Below are 22,946 nucleotides of genomic sequence, written 5' to 3' on the forward strand. Positions count from 1 at the left end.
AAAACTTCAAACATTAAAAACTTCCCAAAACAGGCTGCCTTCAGATGTCTTCTAAAAGTCAGATAGTTGTTTATTTCCTTGACATTTGAAGGGAGGGCATTCCACAGGGCGGGTGCCACCATCGAGAAGGCCCTCTGCCTGGTTCCCTGTAACCTCGCTTCTTGCAGTGAGGGAACCGCCAGAAGGCCCTCAGAGATGGACTTCAGTGTCCAGGCAGAACGATGGGGGTGGAAACGCTCCTTCAGGTATACTGGACCAAAGCCGTTTAGGGCTTTCAAGGTGAAAATCGACACTTTGAATTGTGCTTGGAAATGTACTGGGAGCCAGTGCAGGTCTTTCAGGACTGGTGCTATATGGTCTCAGAGGCCGCTCCCAGTCACCAGTCTAGCTGCCGCATTCTGGATTAGTTGTAGTTTTACAACCAAAAATTGCACAAATGTTTTGTGCATCCGTGCCTAATCTCGCCCTGAATGAATGAATCTTTATTTGCGTCAGCCAATGGCCATAGCAATAAAACAACAATACGATATAAAAAAAATAGAAATAAAAAGTTGATTATATAAAATACATTTTAGGGTTTTGAATTAAATAGTGAAATAGTGGATCTTATTTTGATTGCCCCAGCTAAAAACCTTGCAACCTTTGCTGTCACCTGCTCCTCTTGATCTGCCAAGATAAAGGACACTGTGGCAGTGGTTGGGCGACCCGGAATGGACAATAAAAGAGGGGTGATAATCTCGCCCTTTTCTACATTTTTTTTATTAGTGTGTGTTTTTCTTTTTGTAAATCTAGCAAAATATAAAATAAAATTGGGGTTAAGGTTTTTTCTCAGGACGGTGGAAGGCGTGTGTCCTGTGTGCCATTGGTGAAGTGGTGGTCTTCTTCTGATAGGACATGCTGGGGGTGTGTGGAATGGGGGTTTGAGGAGGGTTAGCTAAAAATGTCCCTATTTTCACCTGAGGAATGTTGGAGGGAATGTTAGACCGGCTTTGCCTTTGTTATCCTTCCACAGGTAGGCTAAAGCCTTCCTGTCCAGACAGACCTTTGGAAACTTAAGGAGCAGGCGACACTGATCACTGACTGGGCTGTGGTCCAGACAAGCAGGATTTTAGTAACTGGTTCCAAATGTGATCTGATGTATTTCAGGTATTATTTTTAACTAGTCTGTTTTTATGACTCTATATTTTATAATTGAAGTTTTTAAATGCTGTGATCCACCTTGAATCCCAATTTGGGAGTAAGGTGGGATAGAAATGTAAGAAAGAAAGAAAGAAAGAAAGTCTGGGGAAATTTCCTGAGGGCCAGACAAAGAGGTATGGAGGGCCGTATTTGGTTCTCAGGTCTAAGGGATACAGCAAACATCCCACACACATAGCAGCAACACATTTGCCTCCCCAACGTAATGAGAGTATAGCAATGCTCTACCCATCTCTTAAAACTCCATCATTTTAACACTCTCATAGAAAAGAGAATTCTGGCCAGGGCAGATTCTCTAGTTTCTGTAGAACTGAGAGGTGATAAACCCTATCTGTAAAGTTCCCTCACCCACAAACGGCGAATAGTTCCACACCTCATATTCCAGGCAACTATTCTGCTTATGTTTCCTCTCCTTGCTACTATTTCCCATGATCTTTTTTGTTTATATGATGTTTTATTCTGATTTGGTTTCATCAATTGTTTGTAGCTATAAAGAGAAAGCAAGATATGCGTTTATTATAATAATGATTTTAAAAGTGATTTCCAAATAAGTCATGTACAGAGGAAGTAAAAAATAGATGGGCTTAAGTGTGACTAACATCTGGATATGATTATGTTGATACAGTACAAATAAATCATATACAGAGCAGACCCATGGAAATCAAAGGGAAAGTATGACTCACATTGCCAATTACATAATTATTATCATCATTATAGGAGCTCTGTCCTCCTTCAGGTGTATTCCTGCCAATCATTTTCTCTACATAAAATAAAAATGGTGAGTGATACCATGGAATGAACTGGCTTAGGTCCAGGATCTACTTAGGAAGCTGTCATGATGACAGCTAGGTAGACTATTGATCTACCTAGCTCAGTATTGTCTACTCTGATTGGCAGCGGCTCTCCAGTGTTTCAGGCAGGGAATTTTTCCCAGTAGTACATGGGTAGGAATTTAACTTGGGACTTCCTGCATGCAAGGCAAATGCTCTACCACTGAGTAACGACACTTCCCTCCTTGTGTGGGACACCTACCAGTTGACTACCAATTACAGACCAGGCCCATGGCTCAGTTGAGCATGAGATTCTTAACTTCAGAGTTTCAGAATCGTGGGTTTGAGCCCCATGTTGGAGGAAAAGATTCCTGCATTGCAGGGAGTTGAAGTAAATGACCCCCGTGGTCCCTTCCAACTCTTACGATTCTATGACTTTCTATGAGTGAGTGACTCTGTGGTTGATATAAGATTAATAATAATAATAATAATAATAATAATAATAATAATAAATTATTTATACCCCACCCTTCCCGGTTCAAAAACTGGGCTCAGGGCAGCTAACAACAAATTTAAAACACTTAATTGTAAAAGCAGCATAAAATACAGTATAAAAACATGAATAACAATAAAATTCAAAGTTCAGAAATCACTTTGGGGGAAATCCATATAATAAGCATTGGATAGTCACCAGGGCTAGCTGGCTGAATTAGTCCTACTTGGGCCAGCGAGGAGTCCAGGGGAGAATTAGCTGTGGGGTCTCAGAGTGGGTAATCCTCATAAAAGGGGAGGGAGAGGGAAGAGAAGAGAAATAAAAGATCAGGCTGAGTTCAAATTGAAGGCCAGGCGGAATAGCTCTGTCTTACATACCCGACAGGTTAAATCCTGAAGGGCCCTAGTCTCATGGGACAGAGCATTCCACCAGGTCGGAGCCATCACTGAGAAGGCCCTGGCCCTGGTGGAGGATAGTCTGACTTCCTTAGGGCCCGGGACCTCTAAACTATGGTTATTCATGGACCTTAAGCTCCTCTGCAGGGCATACCAGGAGAAGCGGGCCCATAAATACGAGGGCCCTAAGCCACAAAGGGCTTTAAAGGTCCATGAATTTAGGCTGCAATCTTGTACACACTTACCCAGGAGCAATGGAGACTGGTCCATTAGTGCAAATATGGCGCAGTCTCACTGACTTCAGTCTGCCCTCAGCCACTTCCCTGCTTCCTGCCTTCCTACTTAAAACCAGTCCAGGAGATGGCCCAAGCTGCCAGCTTACTTCCTCTCCTTAGTCTCAGTGTTGCCTTTAACTCTGCAGGGAAGAGCATGGGGATAAAACTTACCTGGCTCTGCCTGTCAGCAGCTATGGCGCCACCCTCTGTTTAGCTCCCTGCCTTCTGCCCTACCAGTCCCAATGAGCACTAGCCAACACGGCCTGAAAATAACTTGCACTAAACTCAGTGGGGCTGCACTGTTAAACTTGTGGCTTCTTCAGATTACATTTGTAATCACTAAGGCTACCATACACCATGCATTTAACACACACACACACACACACACACACACAATCATAGGAACTGTTGCTTGTCAAGGTCTCTCTCTCTGCCTCTCCAGCAGTGCAATGGCAGATTCAGAAATGCAGGGTCCCTTCACGGTAATCACCCAAACCTTCTACGATTACCAGGAACAAGCTTAAAACTTTACTCTGCTTATATTAGAACCGGATGTTTAATCCAGCTCTTGCAGAACACCAGCCAGCAGTCTCAATCAAAAACAGTGATAGGCTGATCAGAGAGGAGATAAGCATTCTTTCTAATAAAGTCCTTTACAAGGTTGGAGATCAGTGCAAGTAAAAGAAAACGGGGGGGGGGGGAGAGAGAACCAGTGCTTTTAAAAGTGAATTATTATGCATAGCATATATGGGTGCTGCTTTGCATATCGTTCCGGAAACAATATTGTCCACCAAGGCCAGCCTCCTTTCAAAATGGAGAATATCACCTCTGTAGGAGGACAGATAATATTACATGTTATGCACAGGAGTCAGCAGCTTGATGAGTTTCAGATGTTTTTTCTTGTCAGTCTGTTACTAAAAGCACACCGGCTTCTAGCTAAGGCCACATTCATACATTTAAAGCACCACTATACCACTTGAAATAGTCATTAAGTTCCCTCAAAGAATTTGGGATTCCCAGAGTTCCTATGAAGAGATACTGACTGTTAAACCACTCTGAGAGTTGTAGCTCTGGGAGGGTAATGGGATGTCTCCTGACATCTCTGAGCACCCTCAACAAACTACAAACTTCACAGAATTCTTGGCAGGAAGCCATGACTGTTTCAAGTGGTATCATAAATGTATGGTGTGGATGTGGCCCAATAATGTATTGATTCTGCCTTCAGTTTCCGATGATGATCCTTGAAGAAAGTTGAAGCAGAAGAGCTTGTAAGAGCAAGACTGGGGTTGATTTTGGGGAAACTTTCCTTAAGAGATTATTTTTTAAGGGTAGAAGCAGCAGTGCAGCCCCAGGAACAGGCCCGTTTCCTCAGCACCCTCATACAGTCACCCTAGACACATTTACCTGGGAGGAAGTACCTTTGTACTCCATGGGTCTTCTCCATTGAGTGCAAAGGGACTTCCTCCCTGGTACAGAAGCTGTTTTAGGGCAGCTCCACCGGTTCCCCCACACTGGGCACTGAGTGGAGAGTGCGCCCAGTAACCACTCACCTCCTTCCCAAAGCCCAGCACAGTGGCCTAGCTCAGGGGACCATAGTACCAAAGTCCAGCCCTACCAGGCAAATGTGATATGATGATGTAATGCGACCATAAATACATTCATGCATCTCTTTATCATCCAAATGTCAGACAGGTGCCTAAGATTGAGTTTTTACTCAGTAAGGACTGCAGACTGCATTTTTTTTTCATTTGTTTGGAAGATTAGTAGTTCAAGTGCACTACATTTAGGGGTCGGCATTGTACAGGAGCAACAGGCCCCTTTTGAACAACACACACTCCAGTGGGGGGCTGGACGACTGCAGTTCTGCCCTTCTTCCCAGGGCATAGTCAAGTGGGGGGGACTGGCCCCCCCAAATCAATAAAAATAAATACAAATGCATAGGCAATTAAGGTCCTGCTCCCCCCTCTCCTACTTCCTCCCCACCCAGAGATTTGAACTGATTACTTGCAGAGGGATTTTGGGTAGGGGACATCTCCCAGCCCCACCTGGAGATTGTGAGAACTGGGAATTTCTGCATCCAAATTACCCCTCAGCTATGGCCCTTCCCCTAAATATAATTTTTATAAAGCAAGATTCTCATCCTCAGAATCCTGAACAAAGAGCTGTTTCTTTAAAATAGGAATATAGAAAGCTGCCTGATCGGCATCAGTCAGACCCATTGGTCTTTCTAGCTCCATATAGTGGACACTGACTGACAGCAGCTCTCCAGGGTTTCAGGCAGGTGCCTGTCCCACCTGTTACTGGAGGTGCTGGGAATTGAATCTGCAGCCTTTTGCCTGCAAAGGAGATACCCTACCACTGAAGATTCCACCCCTCATTCCAAAGATCTGGATGGATGACAGTGCTTGCGGAACAAGGTTCCAGTCCTCCTGGTTCTGAATAAAGGACTGGTATGAATAGAAAGCTGCCTTGTACCAAGCAAGACCATTAGTCCATCTAGCACAGTATTGCCTACACTGACTGGCAATGGCTCTCCTGGCTCTTTTCCCAGTCCTACCTGGAGATGCTACTGGGGACTGAGCCTGGGACCTTCTGCATGCAAAGCAGATGCTATACTGTTGAGCTGTCCCTTCCTCAGCATTAGGCTATTACTCATATCACAGGTGATTTAAGTATATGTGAGTGTGGTTTCAGAGTAAAAAATTTTATCCTACCACCCCATGTACTTTCAGCCTTCCTCCACACACACACACACACACACACACAGAGAGAGAGAGAGAGAGAGAGAGAGAGAGAGAGAGAGAGAGTCCTATATTTTCTTGCTTTCCATGTCTGTCACTGAACCAACCAAACTTCCTGGATTTTTCCATATACCTTTGTTTCAAGTGAAATGACGCAAAAACGCACTGCACCTAACCTTTCGAAAGCGAGACTTGAGACTTATCGCACGATCCATCTTCATTAAATAATAATAATAAAAGTAGTGACAGACCTCAGCTGACAACGTGACTGTGTGCATTAGACATTTAAAGTGTTTTTTAAAATATCCTGCTCTCGCAGGAGAACAACCTGCCAGGCCGCTGTAAACTTGTTCAAACAGCAATGTTCTTGTGCTCTAAGAGATGTCAACGCCACTATTTTAAAGGGCATAGGAGGCTGTTGCAGCCCAGATGTTATCTTGCAAACTCCCCTGACTGAACCCTGAGCCCCAGTTAAAGGGGATGTCATGCGTGCCATACCCTTAACTGGAAGGGCAGGATACCAAAAGATGACCAATTCATTTATCATAAATTTATTTACATTATTACATGTGGCATTACAGTATTTATGTTTACTTGTGGGATTAACTTACCCCATACATGCCAGCTTGACAACTTCACTCTCAGGAATCAGCACTGGTACAAGTGCCATGCAATACTTGTTCCACACTTGAAAGAAATTGAAATTTTAGCTTGGGGGCACCTACACTTTGGAACTCCCTGCCTATTGACATCAGGCAGGCGCCTTCCACATTTATTTAAAACATTTTGTTTAGTCAAGCCTATCCAGACATGTAGATGTGACTTGTTTTGTTTTTAGCAAGCGTTGATTTTAATAATCTTTTGAATATTTTGAATACCTGGTTTTTATCAATAATTTCAATGTATTCTTTTATATAATTGTAAACTGCATAGGGGTTCTTGTTTTTCTGGACACCACAGTTTAAGAAAGATATTGACAAACTGGAGGTTTAGGATCAGAGTTTTCCTTCTCCTATATGGGCTGCCTTCCATCTGCCCCTCACTTCCCTCTACAGCACATGCAGAAACCGCCTTCTTGACCATTGGATCCACTATTGGTCCCATCTGCTCAACCCGCCGGAGCCTGTCTTTGCATGCATGGAACTCCCTAACTCACCAAGGGTTTGAGACCCATCAGCTACCTTCACCGGGTTTAGCTGGCCAGTTGAAGCCATTCCCAGGTTGTGGCCACTGTCACATGCTGACAACTTCTAGGAGCCACACATGAGAGCTAGGTGCAGAGTCGGGCCAAAGGAGGGCAAACTACCCCAGAAGGAACATGATGTGTCACCCACCAGAGGTACTACCTCTCCCCTAACAATCCATACACCCCATTGTTAGATATAATATAATTAATAGAATACTGGGTGCGGGTGGCGCTGTGGTCTAAACCACTGAGCCTCTTGGGCTTGCTGATCAGAATGTCGGTGGTTCGAATCCCCATGACGGGATGAGCTCCTGTTGCTCGGTCCTAGCTCCTGCCAACCTAGCAGTTCGAAAGCATGCCAGTGTAAGTAGAAAAATAGGTACCACTCCGGTGGGAAAGTAAACGGCATTTCCGGGCGCTCTGGTGTCTGTCATGGTGTTCAGTTGTGCCAAAAGCAGTTTAGTCATGCTGGCCACATAACCTGGAAAGCTGTCTGTGGACAAACACTGGCTCCCTCGGCCTGAAAACAAGATGAGTGCTGCAACCCCATAGTCACCTTTGACTGGACTTAACCGTCCAGGGGTCCATTACCTTTTACTTTAATGAATAGAATAGAATAGAATAGAAATATGTGGGGCTTCTCCAAATGGCCCATTCATTCAGAATTAATCCCAATTTCCTTACACAAAGTTTCTTTGATGGTTAGACTAGGTCTGGCTTTTATTGAGTATTTGTCCTGCTTTGTTTGTGGGGAAGTTACATGACAATGAGCATTCATTCTGAGTTTATCTTGATCTGCTTACAGAGTATTTACTTGTCTTCCCATTACTCATTTGTTCATCCCACACTTTCCAGTGTGTTTTTCTGTCACTTTCTAAAACATAAAACGTCATTGGAAAAAATTGAAAACATAGGAAGCTGCTTTATACTGAGTCAGACACATTGGTTCTTCTAGTTCAGTATTGTCTACACTGGCTGGCAGTGGCTCTCCAGGGATTCAGGCAAGAGAACATTCCCTGCCTGGAGATGCCATTGGGGATTGAACCTGGGACCTTCTGCATGCAAAGCAGGTTCTCTGCCCCTTCCTCACAGGACTCAATCACCAGGCTCCCTCAGCATTCTCTTTGCCAATCTTCCCAGGGCATGTTAGAATAGATGCCCAGGACCCCTGGTCTGCTGGCTTAATTAGTGTGCCTCCACCCCGGCCATTTCAACCCAGCCACATCAAGTGTTGGGCATGTAAGGATGCAGCCAACCCAAAAGGGGTTTTTCAGGAAGTAACAATCAACTGGCCAGTGGCACATACAAAGCCCTGTGCACCCAGATACACAACTCCGAAAGACCCAGCAACCAGCTGATTTCAAACCCTTCAAGCAGGGATGATGTCATTGTGATACCAGGTGATTGACAAGTGGCCAGCACCACCCCCTGTCAGACTTCAGCCGCCAAGGATGGGGGAGGTAACAACCCGCTGGCTATCCAGATCTACCTCACTACACTTGGTTTACACAGACCAATGGGAAGGCAGCATATTTCATGATGGGCAGGTGTGGCTGGTATCAAATCCTTCAGGTGCTCCTCCATCTGCATCCTGCCCCTCCTGCCCACGACTGGCTCTTTGGAATGTGCTGGTGCTGTTTGCCAAGGCTTTATTTCTGGGCAGAAGCCAAAGGCCTTGTTGAACATATGGGTGGATCCCTTTGTTGATCCTGTTTTTGTGAGCTTATTTATTGGCAGTGGATATATCTAAGGCCTGTTATATATAGTTTCTTTGAAAGGGAATGTTAGACAAGCTATGTCAGCTGTCAAATGGGTGACGGGCAAGGAAGCTGCTGAATCAGACCCATTAGGCCATGGGTCGGCAAACTAAGGTCCGCGGGCCGGATCAGGCCCAATGGCCTTTTGGATCTGGCCCATGGACAATCCGAGAATCCAGGCAGCCGGCATAGCGCGCGCGATGGTTTTTGCAACTCAACCAGGCTTGGGGGTCAAAAGTGAGGCAGGCGGCTGCTTGAGGCAAGCCCCTTCTCCGTCTGTCTTGCGCACGCAGCAATATTTTCTTCCGGGGTGGGTGGTGGGGAAGAGGGAAAGGAGCCACAGTTTGGATTTCCACAATGGAACTGCTTGTGACTGACCTCAGGAAGGGCAGTTGCGGGAGGTGCCTTGGGAACGACGCCCGCCAGTGTCTGTGGCGGTGGTGCTTCCCACCGGAGGAAGCAGGGAGCGCCTGGGCGGCTGCACTCCAAATCCGTTCTGCGCTCTGCTGGGGAGGCTGCTTGTTAGCTACACTGTGCGAGCCATGGAAAGGTAAATAGCTGCTGCTGCCTCGTCTTCCCTCACACAGGAAAAAGAACGTTTTGGCTTGAGTGGCACTGGTCTGACTTAGCATGGCCGACGGCTTTTCCCTTCACCCATGCATACACACACGCTCTCCAGGGCTGACAGGAATGGTGTGCTTACCTCAGCCCCCCACCCCGCCTTATGAGAGAAATAATAACTGTTAACGTGTAAAACGCAAAGGAAGCAGCATGGGTGTATGAGGGAACACCCCCCCCCCAAAAAAATACATTTGGGCAACATTGGGGTTGGTCCCAATAAGGGTTTTTGCAAAAAATGTGGGTCATAATCATGGCAACATATAGTCCGGCCCCCCACAAAGTCTGAGGGACAGTGGACCGGCCCCCTGCTGAAAAAGTTTGCTGACCCCTGCATTAGGCGATCTAGCTCAGTACTGCCCACACTAACTGGCAGCAGCTGTCCAGGGTTTCATGGAACTGTGTGAGAGTTGTTAGGGAACCCTTATTCCCCTCACAGAAATATAGTTCCCAAAGGTCCCTGGGAAGAGAGATTGACTGTTAAACTATATCCAAAATTGTAAAGGAACAAGGGTCTCCTCTTCGCACCCTTAACAAACTACAGCTCCCAGGACTCTTTGTGGAAAGCCATGTCTGTTTAAAGTGGCATGATACTGCTTTGATTGTACAGTGCACGTGTGGCCTCAGTTGCTTCACTAACTTTAGGTGGCTTGGGAAGAAATGGATGGAGGAGAGAAGAGCCATCAGCCATAGTAGTTTAAAGGAACCTCCAGGCAAGGGACAGGCAATTCTCATACAATGAGGTCCTTTGTGAGATTACAGTGTCTTAATCTTTTTTAAAAAAGAAACATTTATGATATGTGAACTGCCAAATTCTACTTTTCAAGCAAGGGTAAGCCAGGAAAGAAAACGCAGGCAGAGAATACCTTTCAGAACTTGGCAAGGTCTGATTGGGGAGGTGGGTTAAAGTAAGGTTACCAGGTTTTTTTCAGTGAATCCAGGGACACTTTTAAACTTCAATGGATTTTGTCAGGGGACTGATTTTTAAATCTGAGGACTGTGCCTGGGAGACGGGGACGTCTGGTAACCTTAGGTTAAGGTGCTCATTTGTTGCAGGTTATGGAGGAATGTCCTCTATTTGACAGCGTTCTCTATTTCTCTATTTAACAGGCCATCCAATACAAGTTAACAACTTTAGGCGGGGATGCCAGTCATTCAGTTCCCAACTACTTGAAATTCACAAGAGGGGCATAAAGCCAACATTCTGTCTATAGTTCTATTCTCCCACCACCCGATATTCTGAGGTAGGTTGCATTTGAACATATTTGCTCCATTCTTAACTTTCATGACTAGTAAGAGTCTTGTTGGATCAGATCAATAGCTTATCTAGTCCAGCATCCTGGATATCCCAGTGGTCAGCCAAATGCCCCAGGAAATCCCACAAAGAGGGCTTGAAACCAAACAGTACTCAAAAAGTATTGATTGATTTTAATATTATCAACTTCTGTTCTGTCCCCTGCTGTTTAATGGAATTTGGAGGAAACCTGAAAAAGGCACAGCAGTTATTTCCTTGAAGCGAGGATTGGCATAACCTGCCAACCCCCCCCCCCCCGCTGCCGCCTCAATATTTATCTTGCCACAACATACAGCAGACTTCTCAGCTGAGCCACACAGCAAACTCTGGTGTAGCCACCAAGACTAACACATTAACCTTCCTTTTCAAAAGGCACCCACCATGTCTGTCTATGTTCTATCTTAGGGTTGCCATATTTCAAAAAAGTGAAAATCTGGACACAAAGAAATTGTTTTTGACCGGGTTTTAAGAAAATCCACCAAAATCTACATTTCTGACATGGGTTGCCATATGTCTGGGTTTTCCTGGACATTTGAGGGATTTCTGCCTGGACACGACTGCTGAATCCCAGGAATCACCAGGAAATTCCGGGCGTATGGCAACCTTATATCTACTGGCGAAGGCATTGCAACTCTGGATAACAGTTCCTGGGAATCACCAGTGGGGGAGAGTTGCTCTAGCGCTTGCTTCCTGCTTGTGGCCTCCCCATGGACATCTGTTTGACCACTGTGGGAACAGGACTGGATGGGCCTTTGTCCTAATCTTGCAGGGCTCTTATTATTTGCTTCTGAGGAAAAGTGCTGATTCACATGCTGCTTGGTAAACAAAGAGCTGGTGTGGTATGAGCTGAGTAATCACTTGTTCAAATGTCACTCCCACCATAGATGCATTAAATTACCTTTAGAAAGCACTTATATGGCCTCAGACAACTCACTCCATTCTCAGTCACAGCTACCTGCCAGTGAGAACTAAGAGCTTTCTAGGTTCCTGCTGCTGTTGCTGCAGCAGCAGCAGCACTTACGGAGTTAAAAGAAAAAGAAAAACCAATTGCACCTGTTTATCTACCGTGTGTCCTTGGGAGCATTCCTTTCCATTCGGATATCTTTAGTGATCCATGTAATTGATTCTGGCACAAAGTCAAGCAGCAATCAGACGTGTCGGCCAGAGATTCACACACCCATACCCACACATACCAGGCCTTTTTTTCCGGTTTCAAAATTTTCAATAGTGAAAGAATTGGGGGAATCGTCGTTTAGAAGCAAAGTGCAAAAGCTGTCCAGATGTGGAAGTCCTCAACTGCATCCCCCAGGATCCTGGGCTCAGTTACAACATAAGAATTTCCCCAGAATTTGCATCTGTTACCGATGCCCCAACTGTACCTGCCATTGGGCAAGTAACTCACTTGGGAGTGATCTGCAGAGGATTGGATTAGGTGACCCTTTAGGTCCCTTCCAGCGCTACAGTTTTGTTTCTGTGATTCGTGTTTGCCTCCAGCCATACAGAAATGAATTGCCCTGGTATACAGTGGTACCTCAGGTTACAGGCGCTTCAGGTTACAGACGCTTCAGGTTACAGATGCCGCTAACCCAGAAATAGTACGTCGGGTTTGCTTCAGGATGAGAACAGAAATTGCACAGCAGCAGCGTGGCAGCAGCAGCGGGAGGCCCCATTAACTAAAATGGTACCTCAGGTTAAGAACAGTTTCAGGTTAAGAACGGACCTCCAGAACGAATTAAGTTCTTAACCAGAGGTACCACTGTAATGCATTTACTGTGTCAAGCTTTCAAAATATGTACGTGGAAATGGAAATAAATCCACAAAAGTTCCTATCCCCACCCACCTGCAAAAATAAAACCCCAAACTATTTCCCTATATGCCCTTTAGTCATTCATTCACTCATTTAATCTTGACTTAAAAGTGGCTATTCAGGACTGGTAATAAGCTTACATTCTAAAAGTCATAGAGGGGAGGGGGAAGGGGGTAGCAAACTCAGGGACCAGTTCAGTTGCCCAGATATCCCTGTGACAGAAGGTGATTATGGTAGGGTTGCCATATTCGCGAAAGTGAAAATCCGGACAAAGTTGTTGTTAAATTGTTAAATCTTTGGGATTTTTACAGCATTTTTCTTAAGAAATTGCTCTAGTTGCCATATATCCGGGCTTTCCCAGACATCTTGATAATTCGATGAAAATCTGCCCGGATGCCATTTTGACAGCCTGATTCCCAGACATTCCAGGAAAGCCCAGATGTATGGCAGCCCTAGATGATGGACTATCTTTTGTTGGAGCTTGGTTAGTTGGTCTCTGTCAGGGATGATAAAATGTCAAGATTCCTGTACCAAGAAGGGAACTGGATTAGAGGACTTCCCAGATCCCTCCCAACTCATGAGTCTATGATTCTATTATCTTGATGGATGGACAGGAAATTCTTCGTGTTTTTATATATTTAGCTATGGGCAACAGATGGAGCAACTGGTACCTCCCAGCAGCCCTGGTGATTCTGAGCATGCTCTCCCTCACAGCCCTGCTCCTCATTGTGGTGGGAAACCACAATGTCACACTGCCTCCAGACAATAAGGTGAGTGTGCAGCCATACCTGATACCATGGACCTTTCTTTGAGGCAAATCCACTGAGTCAGTTGTTTAAGAAATAAATGTCTTCCTCTTATATAGGTGTGGGGAACCTCAGGCTTCTCCGTTTGGCCTCCAGGACTCTCCCCAGGCCATACACCCCTCTCCAGTCACACCCCTCATTGGGCTCTTTGAACTTTTCTGCCTGGCTGGAACATGTCCCTTTGAACTCTGGTTATAACGCTTCTTTGTCTGGATGAAGGGTTTGTGGGTGGGTGTAAGCTAGCCCACTGTACAAAGTGAAGAGAAACACTCATTGCTCCACCTACTTGTTGCTGCCCACCACTGGCATGTGGCGCCCAGGGAGTTACCCAGAAAGAAATTTGGCCCTCCGGCCAAGGAAGTTCCCCCACTTCTATCTTAAACCCTGATGAGAGTTCAGTGGTTTGTTGGTTTGTTGGTTTGTTTGTTTTGCATTCTAACTTAGCAGCTCAGGTTTTGCACCACCTGACTCTTTCATTCTAAATGTCTCCCCCTCCAGTACGGGCTGGTGTTTGATGCGGGCTCATCCCACACCTCGCTGTTCGTCTACCAGTGGCCAACGGACAAAGAGAACAACACAGGCGTTGTCAGCCAGACCTTCTCCTGTCATGTCAATGGTCAGCTTCTCCTAGTTACATAAAAACATGGCAGGGGCATCTGAGGAAGGTGGGAGAGGGATCCAGAAGGTCTAAAATATCAGCTGTATTCAACTCCCAGTGACCAATACCACATTGATTATGGAATATTGAATACAGTTGACTCTCACCTTACGTGGGGGTTATGTTCTGTACTGCATAAAGACAAAATTGCATAAAGACAAAATCGTCTCTCTGCACCTCCGAATACCCTCCCAAGGTGAGTGTCATGGTGGCTGGGATTGCTGACCTTCCCCCTCCCATACAGGCACCTGCCCCCTTTTAATTTTTTTGTAAAAAAAAATTCGGCCAAGCTCATAAAGCTGACTTTGTGCAAATTAAATGTGCCTAAGTTGTGAGTCAACTGTATATGGGTCACAGAGAGAGAGAGGGGGAGAGAAAGAAGGCATGTCAGAGAGGGGGGAGAAGCAATGTCACTCAGAGAGGGGGCATCAGAAAGGGGGTATGAGAAAGAGAGATGGGTGTCAGAGAGCGCTGGGGTGTCACAGAAAATAGAAGGGATGTCATGGGTAGGTGGGTGGGTGAAAGGAGAGTAGGGATAATGGGGATTCAGTTCAGTTTGCAATTAAAAGGAAACTTAACCTAATTCGCATTTTCCAAAACAATAAAAAACTGTTTAAAGTGCTGTCACAGTGCTTTTAATGTGTGGTGTGAATGTGGTCTAGGTTAAGCAAAATTACCTACAAACACAGGGATATTAGGATAAATTTGCACTAAAAGCCTTGATGGTCACTTTAAAAAATAAGCTGAAGATCTGGATATATGGGGAACTGAAATTAAGACGGGAAGAAGTAATATGTGGACAGATTTGCCCATCTCTATGTTTTTTTGTGTTTCAGGGAGCGGGATATCAAGTTATGCCAAAAACCCTCCGCAGGCAGGTGCCTCCCTCAAGGAATGCCTGGATGCTGCTATGACTGTAATCCCCCCAGAAAGGCAGCAGGAGACGCCAGCTTATCTGGGAGCCACAGCCGGCATGAGACTGTTGAGGTACAAAGACAAAGAGCCAGGGTTTACAGAGTGAGGTGAAAGCAGTCATGTTAGCAAAACAGCTGCCCAATAATAATAATAATAATAATAATGGATCTCAGATTAGGAGTCTCAATTTTGAGTTGCTTTTTTTTAAAGAAACAAGTGTCTAGTCTTTACGGATGCAAATACAGTATACGCTTGAAAGAGCAGCAGTTCTAAGGGTACAAGGCATGGCTTAGGTCCAAGCTATCTGAAAAGCTCCATTCCATCATACGAACTTGGCTGAGAGCTCAGATATTTAGGGGAGGCCCCTCCCACAGTCTCACCACCCTCACAGGCATGCTTGTTAGGGACGTGGGAGAGGGCCTACTTGGTGGCTGCTCCCGAACTCTGGAACTCCCACCCCCCAAAAAAACCTATAGACTGGCCCCCTCTCTGGTGTCATTCTGCCAGCAGGTGACAACCTGCTTGTTCCAACAGGCTTGGGAGAACTGATTGCTTTAAAGGAAAGGACTTATGTCATGCTGTTTATATTGTAACTATCTACATGTTTTTAATCTCTCTCTCCCCACCTCCTCTCTAAGTTTTAATCCTATCATTGTTTAATTGTTTTTAATTATTTTTTTTCTATGTTTATAGTAATTCTTATTTTTATATGTAAGCTTCCTTCAGTACTATCAGAGGGAAAAGGTGGGGTACAAATAAATATATTGTTGTGCATCACCCCAATAACTGAGCAGTATGAGATTCCAGGGTTTCCGGTTGGCTTACTCAAGGTTAATGTTTCATTTCTGGAAAATAAGGCACAGCAGAGGCTGTGGTGTGTTGATGATATATGGTTTATTTACACACAAATACAAACTGGGCCTACAATGGAGGGATTCATCATATCAGCGCTGCCAGAGGAACTTGCTTCTCCCACAGGTACAGCTATGACATCAGCCATTGTGCTCTGCCTCTGGCGTTCTATGTCACATAACTCCTAACTCTAAGCTCTGTGCTTTATTTGTAGGCAGAGGCCAAATCATTTGCAACCTCACACCTTTCCTTGGATCCTCTGCTGTCCTAATGGTCCATTACCTCAGGCTATCATCTCATGGGAAGCACCAGCTTGGCTTAATGAGCTTTTTTTAGCACATGCTGATTCCAGAGTCTATAGCAATATCTCATACACAGCTTATTAATACACAAGGTCAGGGAGACTATAAGTTTCAAGCGCACAACCTAAGACACATGGGTCTAACTATTTTGACACTCCAAGCATTGATTAAATTCTGCCACATGCTCAGTCCAGAGAACATAGTGGTCTAGCATCCACAAATTCATAACACTATAGTAGTAGTATCCAATGTGAGTCCTACACAGAGTAGAACCATTCACATTAAAGAGCCTATGTTAGGCCCCATCTACACTATTCATTCAAAGCTATATCATACCATGTTAAAGAGTCATAGGGACTGTAGTTTGTTCAAGGTGCTGAGCAGTCTATTCAAAGGTAGAGTGTCCCTAGCTCTGGATGTTCCTTTCAGCCACTGTGGATAGCTCTTCTGTCCTCCATCAATTTCTTGCAATGTTGTCCTCAATCCATCTAAAGTTAGTAGAGCAACTCAGGACCCAGCTTCACTGCACATTTAAAGCATACCTCTCTAAACAGTCATGTGTCTCCAAAAGAAGTGTAGTTTGTTCAGGGTGCTGAGAGTTGCTAGGAGACACCCCCCCCCCCCCGAGCTACAATTTGCCAAGTGGTTTCACAATCAACCTCTCTTCCCAGGGAACTCTGGGACATGACTAATTTCAATGGTCCTACATTACATTGGCTGCAACCTTTCATTTTCAGTCTTCTGCTTTCTACACTACTCAGTTTTATTTGCATATACAGTTGTACTTTTAAAAAAATCAAGCTTTAAGTAAATTCTGTTGAATGTTGTTTGCATTTTTTATAAAACACATTGAGATTGATTGATTGATTGATTGATTGGTTACTATATTAAGCAGTATATTTTTTAAAAGTACACACACACACACACACACACACACACACACACTCTACTTAATTTGAAAAGTTGTTTGCCTGTCAGTACTCTGTGCATTTGGACAACTCTTAAGATAGTGTAACCAAATTTTGGATGATGGTTCCTGAGATCAATGAATGAGCACTCCTGCATTTGATTACAATTGGACACCATTTTGCTCCAAGATGGCAGACTGAACCTTTCAAAACCACACCAATATTTGGGTTTCTTAGAGTACCTGAGCAATGCTGGGTACGAAGCTGCCAGTAAATAAATAAAACAAAAGAACCCCAAACTCCAAATTAGCCTCATGCTTCCAAATTCACAGTTCTTCTTGGCAAATTACCCTACAGAATGGAGAATGAGTCTGCATCAAAACAAGTTCTGGAAGAAGTTGGCAAGACTATCAAGCAGTATCCTGTGAGTTTCCGAGGCGCTCAGATCATCAGTGGAGAGGACGAAGGTGCTTATGGCTGGATCACCATCAACTATCTGTTGGACTCCTTCACCAAGGTGGGGCTGATTCTACAAGACTATGAACAGGTTTAGGATGCGTATATCAGGCATATTGTTCCAGGGCTAGAACAAGAATAAGCTAGATATTTCTGGAGTACAGCTGCCATCTTCCCTGGTCATGCTGGTTGGTTTTGATAGGAACCCAATAAGGATAAGCTATGTTGTGAACTCCAAATACTGTTGTGCTCTCCAATCATTCCTGACCATTGGCTATGTTGGCTGGGGCTGGTGGAAATCCAACAACATCTGGAGGTCACTATTTTGGCTACTTGTGGGCTAGAGCATCTTATTAGAACTAGGAAGAGCTGGGTTTGAACCCTTCCTCAGCCCATGAAGCTGATCTTGGGCCAGTCACACACTCTCACGTAAGCCTACAAGGTTGTATTAAGGATAAAAGGATTTGCACTAGCTCAAGCTCCCTTTAGCTAGGGTGGGACACAAATATAATTCTTTATCATCATGATGCTGGCTGAGGCTTGAGAGATCCTATTCTACCATGAGCTACTACATTCTCTGTGCCTGCCACGGCTACTGTTGCTTAAATATTGCTTCTGGCCCTGCCCAGTTCTCTAAGTCAGTGGTTTCCAACCAGTGTGCCGTGGCACCCTGGGTGCCTTGAATGATGATCAGGGGTGGCGTGGGCAACCCTAGCCTCTGTCCCTCTTTCTTTCCCTCTCGTGTCTCTGCCTCCCAGAGGCTTGCACAGCTGCTTATTGCAGCAGCCCTGTCTATAAGCTCCGCAGGCAAGGGTGCGGGACAGTACAGAGACTAGGGATGGCAGCAGCTGCTGCCCAGAGGACTCCCAAGGAGATGGGAGAGGAGGCTAAGGGAACACTCTACAAGGGAGGATGTTCAAAAAGGGGTGAGAGGTTGCCAGCTCTACAGGCAAGGGGTGACATAACTGGGCTTTTGAGCCCCACAGGGGTGTCGCAGAAAGAACGCAGTTGGTCAAGGGAGTCGTGGACTCAAAAAGGTTGAAAACCTCTGCTCTAAGGAGCCAATAACAGTTGAGTGGTGGGACATTTTCAAGATGGCAGATATCCACCAGCTGATTAAAGGGGAACATCCAGCCATTTGATGTGGGCCAATTTAAGAATACAAGCCCTGGTGGATCAGATCAAAGGCCTGCCTCTGGTATGGGGACTCTGTAGGCCCTCCAGATGTTGCTGGAGTTCCAATCCCATGAACCCCAGACTTTTGTGCTGAGGGTTTCTGGGGTATAGTAAACTAATCAGGTATGCTTGTTTTGAAAGGTCTTTAAGAGCTTACCCTTGTTTAGTCAAAAGACCATAGTTAATAAACTCTAGTTAAACCACTGGACCGGGTTCTCACGTAATGCTAAACCATGCTTTATCAAACTATGGTTGTTAAATCATGGTTCAACATTGTGTCTGAACAAGGCCATAGAGCATTAGGAAATGCTAACCAGAATAAATGCAGAGGTGGGAAGATTGTTTTTTCAAAAGTGGGAAGGAGCTCAGTCCTAAAATCAGGTAGATCTCTAAATGATCTGCCCCTTGCCAGGCCCCACAAGTGCTAACCTGTTGTGGTATCTCTGCAGTATTCTGCTAAAGACAGAGAATGGATTCACCCCACTTCAACCAATATATTGGGCGCATTGGATCTCGGAGGGGCATCGACCCAGATTAGTTTTGTTCCAGCTGGCAAGATCACTGATCCAAACGAAGCCGCTCACTTCCGACTCTATGGGTTTGATTACACCATCTATACCCACAGCTACCTGTGCTATGGTCAGAACCAAGCCCTCCAGCACCTGACCCGGATTATAATCGTAAGTCACCCGTTGCCATTCAGAAGCTAGCCCTGGGCAGAGAGACTTGGCCGGTGGTGAGAGGTGTTAACTGAAAGGGACAGGAATAACATCTAGGAATATCATCTACAAACCCCTTGAAATCTCCTGAGATTCTTGGCAGACCACTTAATGATTTTTCTACCTGTTGTAACCATTGAAATGTGCTGTGCTAGATGCTGTATGACTTTTAACGGTATTTTTATTGCTACTTTTATTTCTTACATATTTTATTTTATTGTATTACAGTTTGTTGCATTGGATTAAAATCGAACTAAAATAAGCAATAAAAATACACTTTAAATCAGTATGAATATTTAACATGAACGTGCGACAGACCACAGTTTGCAAATCCCTGATCTGGGCTACAATAAAACAAAAATAGGGATCAAACCTTAAAGAATTTCATGCACAGTGTGGTTTTTAGATGTTCTTAAAGAAACTTAAAAAGCAGGCACCTTCATTGTATGTACTCTTTTCAGTGCCTTATAAAACCATACTTATTTAGGCAAGCCTATCCAGACTTTTTTGGGACGCGGGTGGCGCTATAACTACAGAGCCTAGGACTTGCCGATCAGAAGGTCAGCGGTTCGAATCCCCGCGATGGAGTGAGCTCCCGTTGCTCAGTCCCTGCTCCTGCCAACCTAGCAGTTCGAAAGCACGTCAAAGTGCAAGTAGATAAATAGGTACTGCTCTGGTGGGAAGGTAAACAGTGTTTCTGTGCACTGCTCTGGTTCGCCAGAAGCGGCTTAGTCGTGCTGGTCACATGACCCAGAAGCTATATGCCGGCTCCCCGTCCAGTAAAGCGAGATGAGCTCCGCAACCCCAGAGTCGGTCACAACTGGACCTAATGGTCAGGGGTCCCTTTACCCAGATTTTTAGAATGTTGGCTTGTGTTTAATCTGGTTTTAATTTATCATTGATTCATTGATTTAATTCTGTTTACATTTTAAGCTGGGGGGAGTGGTAATTGTAAAGATTTAATATTATTATTATTATTATTATTATTATTATTATTATTATTTTATTATTATTCAAAAATCAAAAAATGATAAATTATTTTTAAATTGTACCCCCCCCCAATAATTTTATTCTTTGATTTGCTTTGTAAGGTTTTATGAAGCTATTAAAAATAATTTCGGATAACAAATGCAAATGAAAAGGTATAATTAACAGGTTGTAGGTAAACTTAAGGTTTATCCCAACTCTAATTGTCTTGTTTGCAGGAGTAGGATTGATTTGTTTTCAACCACATTAGCCTCATCTGTGCTACACACTTAAAACAGTATCATACCACTTTAAACACTCATGGTTTCCCCAGAAGATCCTGGGATGTGTACTTTATTAAGGGTCTGAGAGATGTTAGGAGATCCCCTATTCCCCTCTTAGATATACCATTCCCAGAGTTCCCTCTTTGATTGCTAAACCACTCTGGGAACTTTAACTCTATGAATGGGAAATAGGGATCATTCCACTCCTCCAGGAAGTAATGATGGCAACTATTAAGTTGTGGGTGAACATATCAGACGACACAGCGATTCTTCAAACAGCTCTTGTTTATTCACAGGCCAGGACAGAACTGAACTGAAGTGTTCAGTCAGCCTGCTTATATAGAGCTCCAGTACAACGTAACTGTAACAATTTTCTAAAACTATCCAATCACTGAACGTCACTTTCGATCCCTTATTTGCATAACTATCTACAGTATCCCCCTGCTGGCCCAGGGTGAGAACTTCAGTACATAACACCCGCCAACTTCAATGACTTCCGAAGAGGATTAGACCAATCCATAGAGGAGGATAAGGCTATATGTTCCACTTCCACTGTATGCCTCTGAATGTCAGTTGCTAGGAATTGCACAGCACTATTGAGCTCAGGTCTTTGGGCTTCCCATTGGTGCATCTGGTTGTCCATTGTGAGAGCAGGATGCTGGACTCGTTGTGCCATTGGCCCAATCCTGCAGGCCTCTCCTTATGTTCTTATGAAGGTACATCTGGACTATGGTTTCACTCTGTGGTTCTTGCCTCCAGGATTCAAGCTCATCAGATCGGGTCGATCACCCTTGCTACCCAGAAGGCTACATTTCATCCTTTACAACTGCGTCTGTCTATAGCAGTCCGTGTGCCAAGCAATCAAAGCCACCTCCAGCCTCGAAGAACTTTACTCTGGTGGGCACAGGCAATGCCACCCTTTGCCGGGAAACCTTCAAGAGTATTTTCAACTTCTCAAAAAACTGCAAATATAATGACTCCTGTGGTTTCAATGGGGTCTACCAGCCTAAGGTCAACGGGAAATTTCTGGTACGAGAGCACGCTAATTCATGCTAAAAAGTTGGGAATAGGGATGTTCCTCTGTGTGTCTGTGTTTGTAATAGTCCAAATGCATATAGGCGTAGCCGGGGGGGCAGCTGCCCCCCCAATAAAGTAATTAATAAAAATACTTAAGTTAAAGTAGAAATTGTGAGATTTTTCTGAATGCTTTGGGTCAGAAGAAAGTAATTTAAAACAGCTGATGTTGAGGCATTTCATTCCAAATCTGCTAGAAAGAGCCAGGTAGAGGATGATGACAGGTGGGTGTCCTGGCCCCCGTAACATAAATCCTGGCTACACCCATGCAAATGCAATGTATCAGTTGAATAATACTGGAATGTTTATTACTTTGGTTTATTGTTTGCTTATTCCACTGAAACATAGTTTTGATTTTTTTTAATCTCTTTTTCTGCCTTGTAAATGAATTTCATTACTGATTTATCATCTGATTTTATTTTGTTGCAAGCTTTATTCAAGGACCTCATCCTTCGGTTGATTAGCTAAAGTAAAAAATAAAGTAGAAAACTGCTTTATATTGAGCCAGATTACTGGTCCATCTATCTTGCTGGACTGACCGGGAGAGGAACTCCAGGGTTTCAAGCAGGGTTCTCTCCAGCGCTACCTGGAAATGCCATCAGGGATTGAACCAAGGACCTTCTGCATGCAAAGCAGATGCTCTACCATTGAGTGATGGCCTTTCTGCTAAAAAATAAACTAAGATCCTAGTTCTCATGGTTCTGAATAATGGGCTGAATTAAATAAGAACATTGGTCCATCTAGTTCTCTCCCAGCCCTACCTGGAGATGCTGAGGAATGAATCTGGGACCTTTTGCATTCAAAGCATCTGCTCTACCACTGGTCCACACCCTTCCCCAGGCTTCTATAGCCATTGTTGGTTTGATGTCTCTCACTCACCTGCTCATGTTTTATTTTAAATTTCAGGCTTTTTCTGCCTATTACTATACCTTCAATTTCCTGAACTTGACTGAAACTCAGCCACTGGCCACTGTTGAAGATACGATCAAGACGTTCTGTGCCAGGAAATGGGACGAAGTAGGTATCCTATCATCCTGGTGTGGTTTGGAAGGAGGTCACAGGAGACTTGTTGACCAATCTGTAAAATGAACATATATTTACGAATATATCGGTTGAGGCACTCCAGTTTGGTAGCCCAAATTCTGCTGCTCGCACACCAGATCTCTTGGGCAGAGTTGATGAAGGACCTTTTTCTGCCTGAGGACCACATTCTCTTCTGGGCAACCAGACAGGGGGCCACATATCATTGATGAGTGGGGCCAGAAGTACAAGTGGGCATGGTTAGAGAGGCAAAGAT

At 44.5% G+C, this 22,946-nt stretch overlaps 1 protein-coding gene across 1 annotated transcript in view; it reads left to right on the forward strand.

Moving 5' to 3' along the window:
• The window catches only part of ENTPD8 (ectonucleoside triphosphate diphosphohydrolase 8), a 28,624-nt gene that overhangs the window by 1,881 nt on the left and 3,797 nt on the right, over window positions 1–22,946 (forward strand). The window contains exons 2-8 of the mRNA XM_083597021.1: window positions 13,176–13,303; window positions 13,838–13,955; window positions 14,834–14,984; window positions 17,332–17,491; window positions 19,056–19,286; window positions 21,335–21,604; window positions 22,556–22,666. Of these exons, the coding sequence (XP_083453147.1) occupies window positions 13,178–13,303; window positions 13,838–13,955; window positions 14,834–14,984; window positions 17,332–17,491; window positions 19,056–19,286; window positions 21,335–21,604; window positions 22,556–22,666 (1,167 nt within the window). The 5' untranslated portion in view covers window positions 13,176–13,177. The remainder of the gene's footprint in view (window positions 1–13,175; window positions 13,304–13,837; window positions 13,956–14,833; window positions 14,985–17,331; window positions 17,492–19,055; window positions 19,287–21,334; window positions 21,605–22,555; window positions 22,667–22,946) is intronic.

The sequence above is a fragment of the Podarcis filfolensis genome (assembly GCF_964270895.1).
Source record: "Podarcis filfolensis genome assembly, chromosome: Z".
NCBI lineage: Eukaryota > Metazoa > Chordata > Lepidosauria > Squamata > Lacertidae > Podarcis > Podarcis filfolensis.